This window comes from Lontra canadensis, unplaced genomic scaffold (genome assembly GCF_010015895.1).
Source record: "Lontra canadensis isolate GAN:19392208 unplaced genomic scaffold, GSC_riverotter_1.0 scaffold71, whole genome shotgun sequence".
NCBI lineage: Eukaryota > Metazoa > Chordata > Mammalia > Carnivora > Mustelidae > Lontra > Lontra canadensis.
Window position 1 is genome coordinate 818554 of NW_022631065.1, and position 20770 is coordinate 839323.

The following is a 20770-nucleotide window of genomic DNA, read 5'->3' on the forward strand; positions in this document are numbered from 1 at the left end:
TTCAATTTTCCATAGATAAGTTTCCATCTAACATTTTCAGAATCCATCTGTTATATAAAACGAAGTGTATTTTGGTTTTATTAGGCCAAAATTCCTGCTAGGAATTGGGTTGTGATTTTCTTGCACAAAACATTTCATTTAACAGTCTACCTGGTGAATGGGGAGCAGTTGTGAGCTACAATGCTCTGTACGATGGGAAATATTGCAAAATGAGCAAGGACAAACTGGGGAATGGAGGAAAAACAGTTCTTTCTATTTTTTGTTCAGGGAAATTTTTTTTTCAGGGAAATATTTAAAGCCTCAGGCATTGCAGTACCTTTCAAGTGAGGGATATGCATCTATTTATAATATTTTTCAGGGATCAGGAGAACGCACATAAAACCTTTGAAATTGTGTGTGAATAAACGTCTTTGTGAACATATGGCAAGGGAGTGTGATCCTGTTAAACACTTGCTGTGTTTGGCAGGAGCAGAGAGCTAGAATGCCTGCTCACTTAGTTCTTCCCACCCCCTCAGATGTGAGTCTTAGCAGGTGGGAGGATCTGGTGCATGCTTCCTGAGGTCCATGCATGAAGGACAAACTATAGCTATAGCCAGTTTTGTCTAGTGCCAAAGCAATATCAGGACACATGTAGAGGGTATTTTGCTTCAACGGTGGAGCCTGGAAAATGTGTGGAAGATGCACGGTGCCCTTTTAGTTACTGAGGAAAACTGCATTGGTGTTTTACAGGGCTCTCTCAGTAGCTATGGACTCTGCATTTCAGTTAGATGCCACATGCCCAGTCCAGCCTTCCTCCACACTCTCTTTGGCCTCTCCACCCTTGATAACCAGCTTTAAAACAAGTGCAGCTTTAGGAATTGAAGTGCCTGTGGCCCAAAACCCACCCCCAGACCTGGGAAGGCTCGTAGGCACATGCTGTTTCTTTTGTACTGGATATTTCTCATACCTCTGCTGGCTCACCCTTCAAGGCTCACTTGTATATGACCTTCAGGGATGACTCACTAACCATCGTGTTCTTCTTAGGGTCAGAATTTTGTGCATTTGTAGTTATTCACTTAATTTTATGGATCACCATTGTTTAATACCTGTCCTCACCAGATTGTATGAGGTTCTTTTTTGTTCACTCTAGTTTTCCTAGAGCCTATAGAATGTTTGACCCATAGTAGGCATTTGATAAATATTGTTGAATCAACGGAAGTTCAGTATCTTTCTACATGAAAATTTGCTACCTTATAGTTCATTCAAAAAGAAAGAAAAAGAAGAGGAGTGATATGGTGAAGGAAACTTTAAAAACATGTCTGCAGGGGCGCCTGGGTGGCTCAGCGGGTTAAAGCCTCTGCCTTCGGCTCAGGTCATGATCCCAGGGTCCTGGGATGGAGCCCCACATTGGGCTCTCTGCTCAGCAGGGAGCCTGCTTCCCTTCTTCTCTCTCTGCCTACCTGTGATCTCTATCAAATAAATAAAACCTTAAAAAAAAATGTCTGCAGATTTCTCATTTTCAAAGAGTTCCTTCACATTAAGAAAAAAAAAAAAGGAGGAAAGGAAAGAAGGAAAACAACTCAATGGAAAATGGGCAAAGGATAAAAGAATTTAATTAACAGAATTTCAGATAGCTAATAAATATACAAAAAGATGCTCACCTAGACTAGTAATCCTAGAAATGAAAATTAAGAACAATATTTTATACCCTCAGATTGGCAAAAGTGCAAAATATTGATTAACATTTCTTGTTAGCAAGGGTTTAGGGAATAGGATGCTCTCATACACCGTTGGTAGTTCAAAACTGTGCAACCTGTATGGAGAACATTGGTTGTATTTTTAAAATTTAAACTATGTCTACATTTATTATTTAATAGGGAAAATTTGGAAAGCACTTGACCTCATACAATAGTGAAATGATTTTAAAAATTTAGTGCATTCCTGCCACAGAATTCCTTAGCTATAAATATTAACAGCAATGAAAATCTATGTAAAATATTTTTTTAAAAAGAGATTGCAGTGGCACATGGGTGGCTCAGTCTTTGGGCATCTGACTTCTGGTCGGGTCATGGTTCTGGAATCCTGGGATGGAGTCCCCCATGGGGCTTCCTGCTCGGTGGGAGGCCTGCTTCTCCCTCTCCCACTCCTCCTGCTTGTGTTCCCAATCTCGATGTGTCTCTCTCTGTCAAATAAATCAATAAAATCATTTTTAAAACAAGGACATTGCAAAACAATACATGTAATATGATCCCAACTGAGTAAAAATATATAAAAGCATATGCTCTGAAGGAAAAGATCTCAAATGATTCACACTATGTATACTTATATTTTTTTAAAGATTTTATTTATCTATTTGAGAAAGAGAGTAAGAGAGAGGACATGAGCAGGGAAAGGGAGAAAGAGAAGCAGACTCCCCACTGAGCTTGATCCCAGGACTCGGGGATCATGACCTGAGCAGAAGGCAGACACTTAAACAACTGAGCCACCCAGGTGTCCTTATAATTACAATAACTTAATTATAAGGTCCTTTGAGAACTTTTCCCCTGAGTAACTAAGAATGGGATTTTAATGTTTTCAATGAACCTGTACTGCTATTTTTAAAAGAACTTTAAGTATGATTGACATAAACTACACGTATTCAAAGTATCCATTTGTTTTGACATTGTATACATCTGTGAAACCATCACCACAATTAAGAGAATATCCATCACCCCCAAAAGCTTCCTTATGTGTCCCTGTAGTCTGTCCTTACTGACTCTTCCTAAACTAACCCGTCTCCTAGCAACTACTGAGCTACTTTCTGTCACTATAGACTAGTTTGCATTTTTTAGAATGCTATATAAATGTAATCTTACAGTACTACTCTTTTTTTTTTCTGGCTTCTTTCAGCATAATTATTTTGAGATTCATCCATGTTGTCACGTGTATCAATGGTTTATTCATTTTTAGTGCTGAGTAGTATTCCATTGCATGGGTCTATCACAACTGATTTATCCATTCATCTTTCGATGGACATTTGGACTAGTTCTGGCTTTTGGCTATTACAAATAAAGGTGCTACGAACAGCCATTTATGTTTTTGTAAAAGACCTATGCTTTACCTCCACTAACTAGCAGTGGAATGGCATAAGTTAGGTGTATGTTTAGCATTTAATAAGTTGCCAAAACCTTCCCAAAATGGTTGTACCATTTTACATTCCCACGAGAGACGGAGTATGGAGTTGTGGGCACTAAATGAGTGGTCCCTTCACCAAGACCTTTGGTAATGACAGCAACCATCAGCTCACTGCACAGGTTCAATCAGCTTACCAGGCTAAAATGAGTCTGGTCCTTTTTAATCACAGATACCTTTGAGAATTTGATTAAGGTCATGGTCCATGCGGCGCACAGGACGACACACACACAAATGCCAGGCAGGAATCATCCACGTGGGAAATGACGATGGCTTGAACATTGTGACACTGTGACGGCGGGAGTTCGAACACATTGAGAAGTTACCATTGTTGAGACTTGATAAGAGGAGGAGAGAAGATAATGCCCAGGTTAGAAAGATTAGGTGATGGGGGCGACAACACAGGGTAGGAGTAGGTCTAGAGGGAGGAAGAAGCGGTCATTTCTGGCTTTCTGCATGTGATGTGCCTAGGAGATACACGCCGTTCGCAAAGTGGTTGTAACTGGACCTCGTCCAGGCGGAGATACAGATTTCTGTGCAACAACATACAGGTTTAGCGGAAGTATGAGGAGCAGCTGCAATCACCACGTGTAGCTAATAAATTCGTATCTTCAAAAAAAAAAAAAAATCACTTCCACACCTGGCTAAAACACGCCTAACTCGTCGGAAGGATCTACAAATCCCCTACCAGAAGATGCGCAACAACACCGATCTTTCTGACGAAACCCCGCCCAGCTCAATTCTGCGCATGCGCCGGACGCGTGCGCAAGACCCTCCCTGCGGCCGCTCCTTTTTCTGGGAGTCTGGGTTCCTTCCCTATCGCCTGCCCCGCCCAGGCGGCTGCCCGTGACCTGCCGGGGCGCAGGGAACGGAAAGCCGGAAGGGGCAAGACGAGTTCGGTTCGCCATGGGGCTGTTTGGGAAAACCCAGGAGAAGCCGCCCAAAGAGCTGGTAAGGGATACGGGGATGGCAAAAGAGTCGGGGGATTTGCGTGGGGCGTAGTGGAGTTCGTAAGCGACTGGCCACTCTCCCTCCCCGCTGGCCGCGTTCCGCTCGGCCCCCATTTCCGGGGCCTTCCACTCCACCGAGGGGCCAGAGGAGGAATCTCTAAGGAGGCGGCTGTGGCTAAAGAAAGCCCTGCTCCGTCAGAAATCCACAGAGGGGCCGAGGGCCGGATAAAGAGTTTCGGAGCCCCGGCACCGGGCGCGGAGGTAGCCTGGCGGTCCTGGCCGCTGGAAAGCCTTTCCCCTGCGCGCGTTGGTACGTCCCGCCCGGAACCTTTCCCTGGCCGACGCCCCGCCCCTAATGCCAGCCTCCAGACAGTTGGCAGACCTGCCCGTAGCCCGAGAGTTGTCCCCAGGGAGCCCTGCCACCGCCGCCCCTTCCCTCTAACCTGCTGTGTTAAGTGGGAGGGTCTCCTTCCTTTTTCCTCTTTCCCTGCGCTACAACATGATGTTGACTGCAGGCACGTTAATTATAGTAAGGACCCGACTAGTGGGAATGGTACTAAAGCTAACTCAGGACCTGGCTTCGAATTCAGCCTCTACCTGTAAACTGAGATAATGGTGTAGTGTAGCGGTTCAGTGCCCCGCAGAGTCAGTTTTCCTGTTTGAATCCTGGTTCCCCAGGATTGTCATCTGAGGAAAGTTCATTTCTTTGTGCCTTAGTTTTGTCGAGTAGAAATGATGAAAGTTTCACTTCAGAGTCATGGAAGATGAAAAAAAAAAACTGTAAAGTTTTGTTAAGTTTTTTAGTAGTGCTAGTTAGGGTTAATTCTTTTTATTAACTGAAGACTGCAGACCAGCCTCGTCAGCATCACCTGGCAGCTAGTTAGAAATCTGAGGCCCTGCACAAGAGCTTTTTAACCATAATTTGAATTCTAACAAGATCTTCACTGATTTTTGTGAACGCTAAAGTTTGAGAAGCATTGCTTTACAACACCCAGTACAAATTTACCCATAATGAAGGGGAAAAAAAAACCCAAAATCCTGTATTTAATTAATGATCTTACCTGTGCAGCTTTTGCAGGCATGTTTTTAACCCACTGAGCCATCCAGGCGCCCCTGCGGGCATGTTTTTAAAAAGCAATGTCCTACATCATGAAGTTGCTTACACATAATGTGTGTTAATGATGGTTATATTTGTTAACCATAGGTCCTAGAACACTACATGCTCTATAAATGTTAATTTCTGTAGGCAACTTACTCAGTTTTACTCCCTGGTAAAATAAGAATTGTGGAGCTGAAATAGGTAAGAGCGTGTGACATTTTGTAAGCTGTAGAGCATTCTACAGATGCACATTTTGTAGTGTGTGTGTATTCAAAGATGCTGTTATTGTAGAAGTGTATTTTTGATGTTAGGGAAAGATTATTTTCCTCCAGTGTTTGACCTTAGCTTTGCCATTCATAAAACAAGATTCTGGGAAAACCGTTCCATTACTGTTTAAACTGATCTTTTGTATATATGTTTCTTGTATAACACTTGGGGTATTTTTAAATGCTAAGAACATGTCAGAATACCTTCCAGTATGGCATCCTACCTAGGAAAGTGAGTCAACAACCAGAACATTTTAGGGTTTATGCATGAGATTGGTTTTTAAAATAATGCCGGTCAGGGGGCACCTAGTGGCACAGTCAGTTGGGCATCCAGCTTGGTTTCTGCTCAGATTGTGATCTTGTGGGTCATGAAATCGAGCCTCATGCAGGACTCTGCTCTCCGTGTGGAGTTGTCTTGGGTTTCTCTGTGCTTGGGTTTCTCTCTCCCTCTACTCTCTCTCTCTCTCATAAATAAATATATCTTTAAAAAAAATATATGCCCACCAGTGGGATTTCACTAAAGATGAAATAAACACCGAAGGAATGTATCATCTAGCAAGTAAGATAAGCATTTCAAGAACAAGTCTGGATTGGGTACTATATAAACGGTTACAGGAGCTCAGAGGTTGGAGTGATCACTCCCAGACTGGGATGTTCAGAAATGATTTGGCCCTTTACTATCATTTTTTCCACACATCACCTTCCTATGAATTGTTCTTGACTATTTATAGGATTTTTAGTATTATTTAATTGGTGGTCAAATATTCCTAAAGCCAATGGTCTTAAGATGAACAGTGTTTCAAGGGATATATCAAGGAGACATTATAGCTACTTAAGGAGCCTTACAGACAAAAGTTATTGCCCCCAGGCATCCCTGATGCATTGATGGAGACTTTTTAGTGGTGAAACTTGTTCTACCTTAAAGTGCCCATTTGATGAGTAGATTGGGCCTGCTAAGGATGAAGGAGCCTTGTAATTTAGTTAGAAACCTGTGACTATGTTGTGATGGGAATCAAGAGGACATGAGATTGTGTTGGAAAGAGATTTTTCTGTTGGACTTAAGGTACTGCTGGAAAATTGTGCTATCCTTACACAGGGATTTCGCTGATTTACCCTTTGGATAGAGTAGTACAGTCAAGGCATCAGAATTCCTAAATCCTATGACTAACTTATATCCTTAAACTAAGTCTCATGGTTGTGGGTTGTTGTCAGAAAAAAAGGATGAGACAGGGAGATGAAGAGAAGGGTTGTTTTACTTAGTTCATACAATAAACATTTATTGAGATATTTTCATGTGTATTGGGTTGGATACCAGGTTTTCAAAATAAGACACTGGATTACAACATCAAAGAATAACAAGTTTACTGGGGGAGACTGGCATGTGAATAAATACTCTTATTTTAGAGTAAATAAGGGCAATGATGTAAGTGTATACAAGATCTGTGATATCACAGTGGGGAGAGTGATTAACTGTTCATTGCGGGGAAGAAGACCTGATCAGGGAGGGTTTCTAGATCTTATCACAAGATCAGATGGATGATTAGAAAAGAGGGGGCATCCCAAGGAAAGTAAACTGCATGTGCAAGGCATGGAAGTGTGGAACATAGATTGGAGGAACCAGAAAGAACTCAGGTGTGGTTAGAGGATGAAATAACTGAATGGGATGCAGGGGGAAGTGATGGCAGTGTCAAATATAAAATTGCAGAGGTAGATAGAGGGTAGATTAGCAAAATCCTGTGAGTCATACCCACTAGAGATGGGAGCATTCAGAATAGTGGTTTGGAGCAAGAATTGGAGGGAAGAGAATTAGGTATGGGGGTCAGTTTGTGGTCCAGGTGAGAGATGAAGCTGGTCTTAACCAGTAGTGGAAATATGGGGATAGAGAGGATGGATTTTAGAAATATTTAGGATGTGGTCGGAATTTGCTGATCTACTGGGTGTGGAGTAAGAGTGCAAAGCTGTCTTAGGGTTGAGTGGAGGTGAGTTTAAACAGCAACCCATTATTCCCCTCAGTTTGTTACCATGAACTGAAAATAGGAGAATTCAGGAAGACAGCAGGTTTAATGGGATACTGATGGTGGAGGGGAAGGAACCACAGTGTCCAGTTTTGGAGAGAATTCAGGATATCAAGGAAAACAGAGAAAAGGTTATCCTGGGAGAATATTTTTCTACTTGTGTCCGCTCAGCAAAATTGTAAGCTTCTTGAGAGCAAGTATCATGTTTTTATCATTCACTGAGTCAGCGTAGTGTTGAATTCCCTTAACAAGAGTAAGGTGCCTATCAGATATTTGCTTGATGAACAGAAGTAGAGGTAATGAGAGAACAGTTACATATTTGAAGTACAGCCCACTTGTCCTTTTGTATATCCATCTGACAGTGATCACAGTAGGCACATTTTGACCTAAGTTCAGTTATTTGTTCCTTTTGGTGAATTTCTAGTTATATGTATGTTTTAAATCTTGAAGAATATACAGAATCCCAGTTTACAGACATCACCTTTAGGAAGAGGTGCTAGGAAGCTAAGGGTCAAAAGTAGGGGGGAACTTAGTTTTCACTATATATACATATATATATATGTATATATATGCCTGTTTTAGTTTGCTCAGGCTGCTGTAACAAAATATTATTGACTACACTAGATAGCTTATACCCAATAGAAACTTATTTCTCACAGTTCTGGAAACTAAGAAGTCTTAAGACCAAGGTACCCAGCGATTCAGTGTCTGGTGAGGACATGATTCTTAATTATAGATGGCTGTCTTTTCACTGTGTCTTCATGGCAGAAGGAGGAATCAGGCTTTCTGGGGTTGCTTTTCTAAGGTCACTAAACTCATTCATGAGGGCTTGGCACTCATGACCCAGTCACTTCCATAAGGCCTGGTATCCAAATACTATCACATTGGGGATTAGGTTTTAATATAGGAATTTTGGGGAGACATAAACATTCTGTCTGTAGCAGTGTGATTAGAATCTCCTAGCCTGGGACCTGGAATCAGCCATTTCTCTAAGGAGCACTGGTTTCTTTTAGAGGGAATGGTATTTAGAAACCAAAATTTAGGTGTTTATGGTACTTAATGCTACTGGAGTGTTCTTGCTTCTAGGCCTTTTAATTGGACAGAACTAAGAAATCATCCTTTAAAAAACACATGAGGTGATTAGAGACAAGGTTGTTTGGAACCAGCCCTTCTGCCAAATAGAACTAGAAGAGCTAGATAAAAAGCCTAACTATTTGTAATCACTTAAAATTATCAAAGCAGTGAAGAATTGCAAAATCAAAATCCCAGAAAAAAAGGAAAGCTCGATTACATGAGCCCAGTCATTTGGGACCACTTTCCCACTAAAGAGATCCTCTAATTCCTAATGCAGTGGTTAAGAAACTGAGAATTTGAGTGGAGTTCTTCACAGACCCTATGGTTAGATATAGTTCCAAGATTAGAGTTCAGGGCATACCAGTGATAATATGATTCAGGTAAATTCCCAAGGCTTTTGGTTGGGTCTCTGAGAAGGGTACACTTGAGCAGTGGCAGTGAGCTGGGAGTAAAATGGCTTTCACAAAGACTGAAGTCCGGTTTCAAATTTCTGATTGCATTCATTAAGTTTAATTAAAAACCAATTGCCAATGCCCTTAGGCTAGGTGTTTGCCAAAAGCAAATATAAGTCTTCTCTGGAAGGAGATAACATTATCCAGAGACAAATTATCTTGTGGATTTTTCATATAGTGTGCAGAATTCAGGAAAAAAAATTGACTCATAGGAAATCTCTATTCTGAATGTCTTTATATATTCTGGATACCAACTTTTTATAAATGCTTTTTATTTGTAACCATTTATGTGGTAAGATCTCCAAATTTGTGGTCTTTTTCCTTTCTTTAAATAGTGTCTTATGATGAATAAAAATTCTTAATTTCAATGTAGTTAAAAATCAGTCTTTAACAATTACTGATTTTTTTTTTAAGATTTATTTATTTGTCAGAGAGCGAGAGAGTGCACGCACACGCGAGTGCGCCCTCATGAGGGAGCAAGCACAAGCAGGGGAAGTGGCAGGCAGAGGAAGAAGCAGGCTCACCTCTGAGCAGAGAGCCTGATGCAGGACTCCATCCCAGGACCTTGGGATCATGACCTGAGCCAAAGACAGACGCTTACCCAACTGAGCCACCCATCGGTCCCTGATTTTTGCTGCTTATTTAAGAAACCCTTTCCTAAATCTAAAATCATAAAAGGTACTCTCCTGTACTGTCTTTTTAGAGTAACACAGTTTTGCACTCTGTATTTAAATTATCAGTCCATCTGGGATTAATTTCAGTGATGGATGGTAACAGAATTCAATAATTTTGTTTTTCATTTATTTGGCTTACTGTTCATCTCTACACTGTTATTGGAAAATGCCCTCTTATTTCCTGTGCCTAGTTTGCTTGGCATGTTGTAGACTCTATGAATGAACTTGTATAAAGTGTTTTCTTGATAATGTGAAACTGTAGATTCCTCTTGGTTTTCATAGCCTATTGTCTACAGATGGATTTGTTTAATACTGTGTTCATTTTTTAATTTTCACCTTTACTTATCGATTATAAATACTTTTCATTTATTATTAAAATAATACCGGTACTAAAACGTTAATTTCCTTTTTATCTATTTTCAATTTCCTGTTTTTGTAGTGATCTTTACAGTTCTAAGACTTGTTTGATACATTTTCTTGAGCTGTTTGTCTTGGACTAATAGAACATTACCCTAATAGAACATTAGAATCACCTAGAGAGTTTAAGTCTATCATTTGGGCTCTACTACTAGCCCAGTTAAGTTGGTATTAGTTGCCCAGGTGACTTCTATATACAGTCAGGTGGAGAATCACTGGGGTATGGCTGGATAATTTTGGTTGTTTCCATTTCTCCCTAGGTATGTTTTTCTTTTGCAAAATCTCTTTTGATTTTTAAAGTTACTTTTTTTCTTTTTCACAAGATTTTATGAAACTTTGACATATAAAAACATATATAGAAAGTTTCTTTAGATTTTTCATTGTTACTAATCGCTGAAATTTTATGCCCCTTCACAACGCATATTCCATGCAATTGAATTCAACATAAGTTATTGAGCATCTGCTTTGTGCCAGACATTGTGCAAAGGCTAAGTGAATAAGAAAAGATCTTTGACCTTCTGGAGTGGACAGTCTGTAAGTAATTATAATATACAATTGTATACAAATATATAATATACAAAATATACAGGTATATATATATATACAAGTTCAGAAAACATGTTCTTTAACTATTTTTCTGACTATTGCTAACATTTGGGGAAAGAAATATTTTCTGGTGGTCATGTGAAATTGTTCTATCAGCTAGTTGCCACCTTCTTCTTCTTTAAAGATCTTATTTGTCAGAGAGCACATGCAGTGGAAGCAGCAAGCAGAGGGAGAAACAGGCTTCCCGCAGAGCAAGAAGCCCAATGTGTGACTTGATCCCAGGATCCTGGAATTGTGACCTGAGCTGAAGACCAACACTTAGCTGACTAAGCCACCCATGTGTCCCTAGTTAGCACCTTCTACATAGTTATTAAATTGTTCCAATTCACGCCTCAGTGCTTCTAGTTATCAAAATACTTCAAGTATAAATATAGGGTATAATTTATTATATTAAGATGTTATTAAAATGAAAATTGAGCTTAATCAGCATTATCTGCAAGATTTGAATTTAGACCATTTAAAAATGAGTTTGTTTCAGTTAATTATAAAAAAAATCTACTTTCAGGGGTGCCTGGGTGGCTCAGTCATTAAGTGTCTGCCTTCAGCTCAGGTTATGATCCCAGGGCTCTAGGATCAAGCCCCACATTGGGCTCCCTGAAAGCCTGCTTCTCTCTCTCCCACTCTCCCTGCTTATGTTTCCTCTCTCGCTGTGTCTCTTTCTCTGTCAAATGAATAAATAAAATCTTTTTTTTTTTTTAAATCTACTTTCAGTCCACAAGAGCCAAAATATGGAAAGACCCTAGGTGTCCATCAAAGATGAATGGTTAAAGATGTGGGATATATACACAATGGAATATTATGCAGTCATCAAAAATGAAATTTCCCCATTTGCAACAACATGGATGGAACTAGAGGGTATTAGGCTAAGCGATATAAGTCATTCGGCAAAAGACAATTACCATATCTTACTGATAAGAGGAATTTGAGAAATAAGAGAATCATCAGGCAAGGGAGGGAAAAATGAAACAAGACGAAAGGAGAGGGAGACAAACCATAAGAGACTCTTAACCTAAGGAAACAAACTGAGGGTTGCTGGAGTGAGGGAGGTGGGAGGAATGGGGTACTTGGGTGATGAACAGTGGGGAGGGTTTGTGCTGTGGTAGTTGCGTGAATTGTGTAAGACTGATGAATCATAGACCCGTACCCCTGAAACAATAAATTATATGTTAATTTTTAAAAATCTACTTTCATGTATATAGTTGAGTATATTTATGTGGGTCAAATTCTAGGACTCCATTCTGTTCTACTGATCTGTGTGTTTGGTCCTTGGCTGATATTATTCTGTTGAGTACTGTACCTTTATAGTAAGTCTTAAAGTTTGATCGTGGGAATCCCTCAGCTTTGTTTTTCTTCACTGTTATGTTGGCTATTCTTGGTCATTTGTCTTTACATATAGATTTTGGAATTTCTTTGTTGATACCTATAATTATAGATGGTGGTAATTTTTGATAGGGATTGCATTGAATCTGCAGAACTTGAGAAGAATTGATGCCTTAATGTTGAGTCTTCCAGTCCATGAACATGGACTGGTCTCTCCATTTATATCTTCTTTGATTTCTTTCATCAGCAATTTATAGTTTTCCAGTAGATCTTATCTATACATATTGTTTGATTTATACTTGATTGGTTTTTTTGTTTGGTTGGTGCTGTTGTAAAGGCTCCCCCCACACCAAATTTCAGATTCTAGTTATTACTGGTATATTGGAAAACAGTCAACTTTCATATATTTACATTTTGTCTTACAAATTTGCTATACTTTTTAGAACTGGGAGGTTTCTATCTTTTTTTTTTTTAATATTAATGATTCTTAGGGATTTTTTTCCCCCATAGAAAACAATGTCCTCTGTTTAAAAAAAAAAAAAAAAAAAGGCTGTTTAATTGCTTTCTTCCCAATCTGTATGCCTTTTATTTCTTTTGCATGTCTTACTGTATTAGCGGGGACTTCACTACAGTGTTGAATAGGAGTAGAGGCTTTGTTCCAACCTTAGGGTGAAAGCTTCTAATTTTCTACCATTACTTATGATGTTAGGTGTAATTGGAGGGGCTGCAATTTTTTTTTTTTTTAAGATTTATTTAGAGAGCAAGCACAAGTGGGAGGGGCAGAGGGAGAGAGAGTCTTAAGCAGACTTCACGCTGAGGACAGAGCCTGATGCAGAGCTTGATCTCATGACTCTGATATGATCTGAGCCAAAACCAAGAGTTGTATCCTTAACTGACTGTGCCACCCAGGTGCCCTGGGGGGTTGTGATTTTTTAAATTATTATTAAATTGAGGGGGTTTTCCTTCATTCAGGTTTGCTGTGAGTTTTTATTGTGAGTAGGTGTTGGATCTTGTCAGATTTTCTTTGTCAATTCTTATGATTTGTCAATTCTTATGATTTTTCGTATTTAGCTTACTGATGTGTGGTGGATTACAGTGATCGATTGTTGAATTTTAAACCAGCCTTCCATACCTGGAATAAATTGTACTTGATAATTATAAACTAAGGTTTATAATTATTTTTATATATTTTTGCATTCAATTTGCTAACATTTTGTAGAGGGCTTTTACATCTGTGTTCATGAACAATACTAACTATTTTGTACTTTTCCTTTCTTGTAATGTCTTTGGGTTTGGTATTAGGATAATGCTGGTCTCATAGAAATGAGTTAAACTCCCTGCTCAGTGGAGAGCCTGCCTCTCTCTCTCTCTCTGCCTGCAGCTCTGCCTACTTGTGATCTCTGTCTGTCAAATAAATAAATAAAATTTTATTTTATTTTATTATTTTTAAAAAATTTTAATTGAAATATAGTTGATATGCAATAAGTTTTAGTTATACAACTTAGAGATCAGTGATTGTATAAATTATGAACATCAGTAATAAATGTTTTATAATATTATTGACTGAATTCTCTGTTGAACTTTCATTCCCTTGACTCATTTATTTTATAATTGGAAGTTTGTATCTCTTAATCCCCTTCACCCATTTTGCCCATCCTCCCACTTCTCTTTCGTTTCTCTCTTTTTTGTTATTTTTTTGTGTTTGTTTTTTAGATCATCTATATAAATGAAACCATGTGATACTTGTTTTTCTTTGGCTTATTTCATTTAGGAGAGTACCCTCTAGGTCCATTCTTGTCACAAATGACAAGATTTCATTCCTCTTTACAGCTGAGTAATTGTGTGTGTGTGTGTGTGTGTGTGTGTGTGTGTGTGTGTGTATATCTTCTTTATTCATTTATTTATAGACAGACACTTAGGTTGCTTCCATATCTTTGCTGTTGTAAAGAGTGCTACAATAAACATGGGGTGTATGTATCTTTCTGAATTAGAGTTTTCATTTTCTTCTGGTAAATACCCAGAAGTAGAATTACTGGGTTGTATGGTAGTTCTGTTTTTAATTTTTTGAGGAAACTCCATACGGTTTTCCATAGCAGTTGGTCCAGTTTACATTCCCGCCAGAATGTGTGAGCACTTTGTTTTCTCCACATCCTCACCAATGCTTGTTTCTTGTCTTTTTGATGTTATCCATTCTGACTAGTATGAGGTAATACCTCATTGTGGTTTCGATTTGCATTTCCCTAATGATTGGTCATGTTGAACATCTTTTCATGTGTCTTTTGATCATCTGTAGGTCTTCTTTGGAAAAATTCTATTTAAGTCTTCTGCCTGTTAATCAAATTGTGTTTCTGGTGTTGAGTTATAGGAGTTCCTTATATATTTTGCATATTAACCCTTATTGGATATATCCTTTGCAAATATTTTCTCCCACTCGGTTGCCTTTCCATCTTATTGATGGTTTCCTTCATGGTGCAGAAGCTTTCTAGTTCAGTATCATCCTAATGATTTATTTTTGCTTTTGTTTCCCTTGCCTGAGAAAAATATTGCTGTAGTTGATGTCCAAGAGATTACTGCCTAAAATTTTCTTTTAGGAGTTTTATGGTCTCACATTTAGGCCTTTATCCATTTCGGGTTTATTTTTGTGAATGGTGTAAAGAAGTAGGCCGATTTCATTCATTGACATGTAGCTGTCCAGTTTTCCCAGCACCATTTATTGAAGAGATTGTGTTTTCTCCATTTTATATTCTTGCCTCCTTTGTCATAGATTAACTGGCCATATATGCTTGGGTTTTATTTTGAATTCTCACTTCTGTTCCACTGATCTATTTTTCTACCAATGCCATATTGTTACTACATATAACTTTGTGATATATTTTTAAATTGGGATTATGATACCTTGAGCTTCTTTCTCAAGTTTGCTTTGACCATTCAGAGTCTTTTGTGGTTGCATACAAGTTTTAGCATTAGTTCTTGTTCTGTGAAAAATGATGTTGGTATTTTGGTAGGAATTGCATTGAATTTGTGAGTTGCTTTGGGTAACATGGACATTTTAACAGTATTCTTCCAATCCAGAACCTGATATTTTCTTTATTCATTTTTTAAAAATTTTTTTGAAATAGATTATATTTGTACATACTGTAAAATTCAAAAGGCAGCAAGGTATATCTTTATGTATACTGAAAACTAAATCTGGGGCACCTGGGTGGCTCAGTGGGTTAAAGCCTCTGCCTTCAGCTCGGGTCATGATCTCAGGGTCCTGAGATCGAGCCCCGCATAGGGCTTTCTGCTCAGTGGGGAGCCTGCCTCCCCCTCTCTCTCTGCCTGCCTCTCTGCCTACTAATAAATAAATAAAATCTTAAAAATAAAAAATAAGTCTTTCACTCTTGTTCACAAATTATTCAGTTTCCAACCCTGAAAGCAGCCTAATTTCTTATGGAGTCTCCCAATGATAGTCTATAATATATGAACATATAAATATCTCTGTCTTTCCCTTTTTCCACCTCTTTTCCTCCCCTTCTCTGTTCCTTCTCTTTCTCCTTTCCCTCTTTATCCCTCTTTCTCTAACATATATGTCATACTGTAAATGCCCTTTATATTGCTGTTTTCCTTTATATTTCGGGAGTTAATTCCATGGGTAGTCCTCATTGCATTGCTTTTTTTCTTTTTAGTTAGAGCATAATGTCAGTTTATGGAAATTCTCTAATATGTTTAGTGTTCTATTGATATGTTAGGTAGTTTCTAGTCTTTTGCTACTATGAACAGTGCAACGGTGCATTTTTACAAAAGTCATTTCACCATTGTCATCTAATGTATTGGATTGAGTACTCACCCCTTGAATATGAGCAGTTAAGCACTGTAATGAGAAACTTTGAAACAAGTTTTTTTTGTTTTTTTTGTTTTTTAATTTAAGATTCATTTGTTTTAGGGAGAAAGTGTATGCACACGGCGCGGGAGCGGGAGGCGGACAGAGGGACAAGGAGAGAGAAACGCAAGTTGACTCTACGCTGAGCATAGAGTCCGATGTGGGGCTTGATCTCATGACCCGGAGATCACGACCTGAGCCAAAACCAAGAGTCAGAAGCTTAACCAACTATGCCACTTAGGCGCCCTAAAACAACCAGTTTTTAATGACTTATTTTGAGCTTCTGGGTTTATTTAAGCAATGGATAACATTAAGTTGAAAGACAAACTGTAGTAATAGCTATAAAAATAAATAGATAGCTTCTTTTTGAATTAGAATTTTCTCAATACTGGACATGGAAACAAAATACAGAAATAAATTGGATGCTAAGGTTGGTATAACACTGTAACAGCTCATTTAAAATTTTATCTTTCATCAAGACAGATAACCTATCATTTATTTACCTTATAGTAGTAAAAATTTTCAATCTGATCCTGCATAAGTGTGTATTGATATTATACTTCTTGTATTTGTGGAGTTTCATGTTAGATTTATTTGAAAGATTCCATTACTAAAAACAAGTTTGAAAATCACTGCACTGGTTCATTCTGCCTTGCATTAAGATTTGGATTTAAATTGTGAAACTTATCTTACATGTGGTTCCTGGAATTCTTGTAACTGCTATGGGTTTGTACTCCTGGGTGCCTTGCTTCCATCTGATTGGGTATCCTCAGGAATTAGCAGTTGAAAGCATTAGAAATAATAGGAGCTAATCATAATCAGTACTTTGATCCATGAGAATAAAAATCTAAAATTTATGTTTAGCTTTATAATAAACAGGATTAGGAGTAACTTGCTGCCTTTTAAAACTATAATATTAAAAGATAATTTTTTTTCCTTTTTTGCTTTCTTTCAGAGAGAGTGCACATAGGTGGAATTGGGGAGAGAGGTGTAGGGCGAGGGAGAGAGAAAATATTAAACAGACTCCATGCTCAGTGTGGACCTGGATGCAGGGCTGGATCTTACAACCTTGACATCATGGCCTGAAGTGAAATCAAGAGTCAGATGTTTAACTGACTGAGTCACCCAGGAGTCCCAGTATTTTTTCTATAAACCTGAATCAAATAGCTTTACCCATCCAGGTTGCTATTCAAACAAAAATTATTTAACCAAATTCATTTTTGGCCTACAGGGAAGGATACTCTTTTGTTTAGGTCCCTTAGTGGTGTTTGTTTTCACTCTATTAAAATAGGGTCCTCCCTGCCCCCCCATAGTGGATGGTCACATGGTTTCCTTGCAAATTTTTCGAAGTCTGCTCAAAAGTCACTTAGCTGTTGAGCTTTCTTCCACCACCCTGTATGAATTTGCGAACCTCCCCCCACAACAACTGCCCTCATCCTATTTTCCTTGCTTCATTTTCTCCCTAGCACTCATTTTGTGACAGAGTATTTCCTTGTTTATTTACTTACTGTCTTTGTTTCCTTAGAATGTAAGTTCATAAGGTAGAATCTTTGTTTCCTGCTGCATCAGTAGCACATTGAGCTCAGTGAACATTTGAATTGAGAGACTTGGATTTCCTTTTCTGCAGATTCTGAAAGTTCTGGTTAGATGATAACAGTGTTTTCAAATTTTTTCATATATCTCCTGAAATAATTTTGACTACTTGTGTGCCCTTTTGAATAGTTATAAATCATCATTTAATTTTTTTATCATAATGAGGTTTTAAGTAGAGTTGTACAGGTTGTAATTTTTGGCATATTGTAAATATTGTAAAATTATTACATCACTCTCTTAAAAGTATCACAGGAATGTGATCCCCATCAATATTCATTTAAAACATACATGCACACATTCTTATTTATAGTCAGACATTTTAAATTATTCTCTTTCTTCTTGAAAGGAGAAATGCCATTTATTTCCATTCTGTTTTTACCATATGGGTTTCTTTTAATGTAGCACTTTTATGCTTGAAATAAAACAGTCATCCTATTAGACTTGAAACAAAATACATATATACCTTTTGTGATAAAAACACTCAGCAAACTAAGAATAGAAGGGAATTTTCTTAACATGATAAAGGGCATTTATGAAAACCACAGCTAATTTTATAGTGAATTGTGAAAAACTAAAGCTTTTTTTCTAAGATCAGGAACAAGACAGAAATAACCTGGTTTTGCCACTACTATTCAACATTGTACTAGAAGTTCTAGCTAGAGCACTTGGGCAAGAAAAAGAAATAGAAGATACCCACATTGAAAAGGAAAAAGTGAAACTATCTCTTTGCAGATGGCATGATTCCATATATAGAAAACTCCAAAGAATCCTCACTAATACTTATAAGTGAATTCAGCAAATTGACAGGTTTTAAGACAAGCATAAAGTATTCGTTGTTTTTCACACCAGTGAAAAATCTAAAAAGGAAATAAAATCATTTATAAGGGTATCTAGAAGAACAAAATACCGAGGAAAGAATTTAACCAAGGAAGCAGATCACTTGTACACTGAATTACAATATATTGCTGGAAAAAATTTCAAATTCATGGATTGTGAAACTTAATGCTGTTATGATGGTAGTACCACCCAAAGTAGTCTGCAGATTCAGTACAATGCCTATCAAAATTCCAAAATAAATAGTTGATCTCCAACTTCATATGGAATACAACTGGCCCTGAATAGCCAAAACAGTCCTGAAAAAGAAGAAAATTTGGAGGACTCACAGTTCCTGATTTCAAAAGTTATTGTGAAGCTATGGTAATGTTAAGAGTGTGGTATTGGCATAAGGCTAGATGTATAGACTAAAGGAATAAAATTGTGTTTAGAAGCAACCCCATACATGTATAGCCAGTTAATTTTCTGCAAGGGTGCTGAGATCATTTAATAGTGGAAGGGTAGTCTTTTTCAACCAATAGTGCTGGGATAAGTGGATATTCAGAGGAGTGAAGCTCGACCCCTACATCATTCCATATACAGAAATTAAAACCCTTACTAAGCTATAAAAGTCTTAGATAAAAACATAGGGGCAAATCTTCATGACCTCCTATCTGGCAGTGGATTCTTAACTATGACCTCAGAAGCATGAGCACCAAAAGAAAAAATAGGCAAATTGAAAATCATCAAAATTAAAGCTTTTGTGCATCTTAAGGACATGATCAAGAATGTGAAAAGATAACGTATAGAATGGGAGAATTTATTTGTAAGTGTTACATCTGGTAAGGTTCTATTAGAATGTATAAAGAACTCATACAGCCAGCAACAAAAAGACAATTAAAAATGAAGAGACATGAATAGACATTTCTCCAAAAAATATGTTCCAGTGGCCAACAAGCACATGAAAAGATATTTAACTTCATTGATCTTTAAGGAAATGCAAATCAAAACCATAGTGAAATAACTACTTCATTTCATCCAGCAGGTTGACTGTTATTAAAAAATTGGAGGCTAACAGTATTGGCAAGGGTTTAGAGAAATAAGAACCCTTGAACATTCCTGGAGGGAATGTAAAATGGTGAAACTTATTTATAAAACAGTTTTGGAGTTCTTTGAAAAGATAAACATAGAATCACCATATGACCCAGCAATTCTGCTCCTACTGGATACATATTCCAAAGAATCAAAAATAGGAATTCAAGTAAATACTTGTATACAAGTGTTCATAGCAGCACTATTCACAGTAACTAAAAGATGGAAACAATCCAGAGGTCCATCAAAGGATGTATGAATGAACAAGTTGTGCTGTATAACAAATATTATTCAGCCATGAAAAGGACTGAAGTATTGATACATGCCACAACATGGATGAACTCCCAAAACATTACAGTATACTACAGTATACTGTATACACACTATACTACAGTATAGTGTGTTCTTCTGATGTGTTAATAAGTTTTTGAGACTAGGGAGAGTTGATGATTCTACAACATTATGAAGTCATTAAATGCCATTAAATTGTATATTTTGAAGTGGTTATTTTTAGGTTATATGAATTTTACCTTAAGAAATATGTAAACCTGATGTTAAAATTCTAAAAATCACATATCCTTGTAATTTTAAGTACCTTAATATTTCTTCTGGTTGGAGTTACTACAGCTTTTGCAAAATAAATTTTTATAGATTTTGTTAAATAATGATTTTAATGAAATCATTAAAAAGTGAAATTTATTGGAAGTATACTTTCTCTTAATTGTATAGATTTTTTTTTTTTTAAGATTTTATTTAGAGCAGTCAGAAGGAGAAGCAGGCTCCTCACTGAGCAAGGAGCCTGATGTGGGACTCAATCCCAGGACCCCAGGATCATGACCTGAGCCAAAGGTGTCCCAATATTTTTATAAAATTTTTAATGCTGTTTAGTTATGTCCCCATGGATGAAGGCTACAAGGCTCAGCATCAATTCTATTCCTGTTTCATTATTTGTAAGTTTAAATCTCGCAGTCATTGCTTTTTGTAAAGGTGAATCCTGATTCTCCTGATGGGCTTACTGGTTCGATTTCTGGTAGTGATCACAGGCAAACTTTTTGGATTTGCAGTGATAGGGGTCAGCTACCAACAGCATCTAGTCGTACTAGATGAAGAGGTCTTTAATCTTCTTGGAAGCCTAACTACCTATTTCTGGTAACAGGCCTCCCTGGCTTGGAGGTGGACTGAATGTGTGAATCTGTGTCTTATGACCACCACCCTTCATAGTCTGAGGGTTCCATGCCAGCTAATCACTCCTTGCCCAGAAACAGAAGAGGTTTCAGTAGCTTGGATTGCATTGTGAATGGTTGGATCATCTCCAGGGAACGCCCATCCACCTAATGAGGCTGTTACCCCATTGGCAGAGTGCCAGAGCTGTGCCCATCTTCCTGCC

General features: G+C 37.9%; 1 protein-coding gene and 1 long non-coding RNA gene across 2 annotated transcripts in view; one reads left to right on the forward strand and one right to left on the reverse strand.

Annotated features, from left to right (window-relative positions):
* Positions 1-1694: 1694 nt before the first annotated feature.
* Positions 1695-3867, reverse strand: LOC116881094. The gene is made up of 3 exons (XR_004385346.1): positions 3839-3867; positions 3288-3487; positions 1695-2157 (listed from the first exon to the last, which is right to left on the reverse strand). It is a non-coding gene; the product is annotated as an uncharacterized LOC116881094 (long non-coding RNA).
* Positions 3868-3921: 54 nt separating this feature from the next.
* Positions 3922-20770, forward strand: part of CHMP3 (charged multivesicular body protein 3) — a 59519-nt gene continuing 42670 nt past the window's right edge. Inside the window, exon 1 of the mRNA XM_032880623.1 lies at positions 3922-4101. Coding sequence (XP_032736514.1) covers positions 4057-4101 — 45 coding nt within the window. The 5' untranslated portion in view covers positions 3922-4056. The remainder of the gene's footprint in view (positions 4102-20770) is intronic.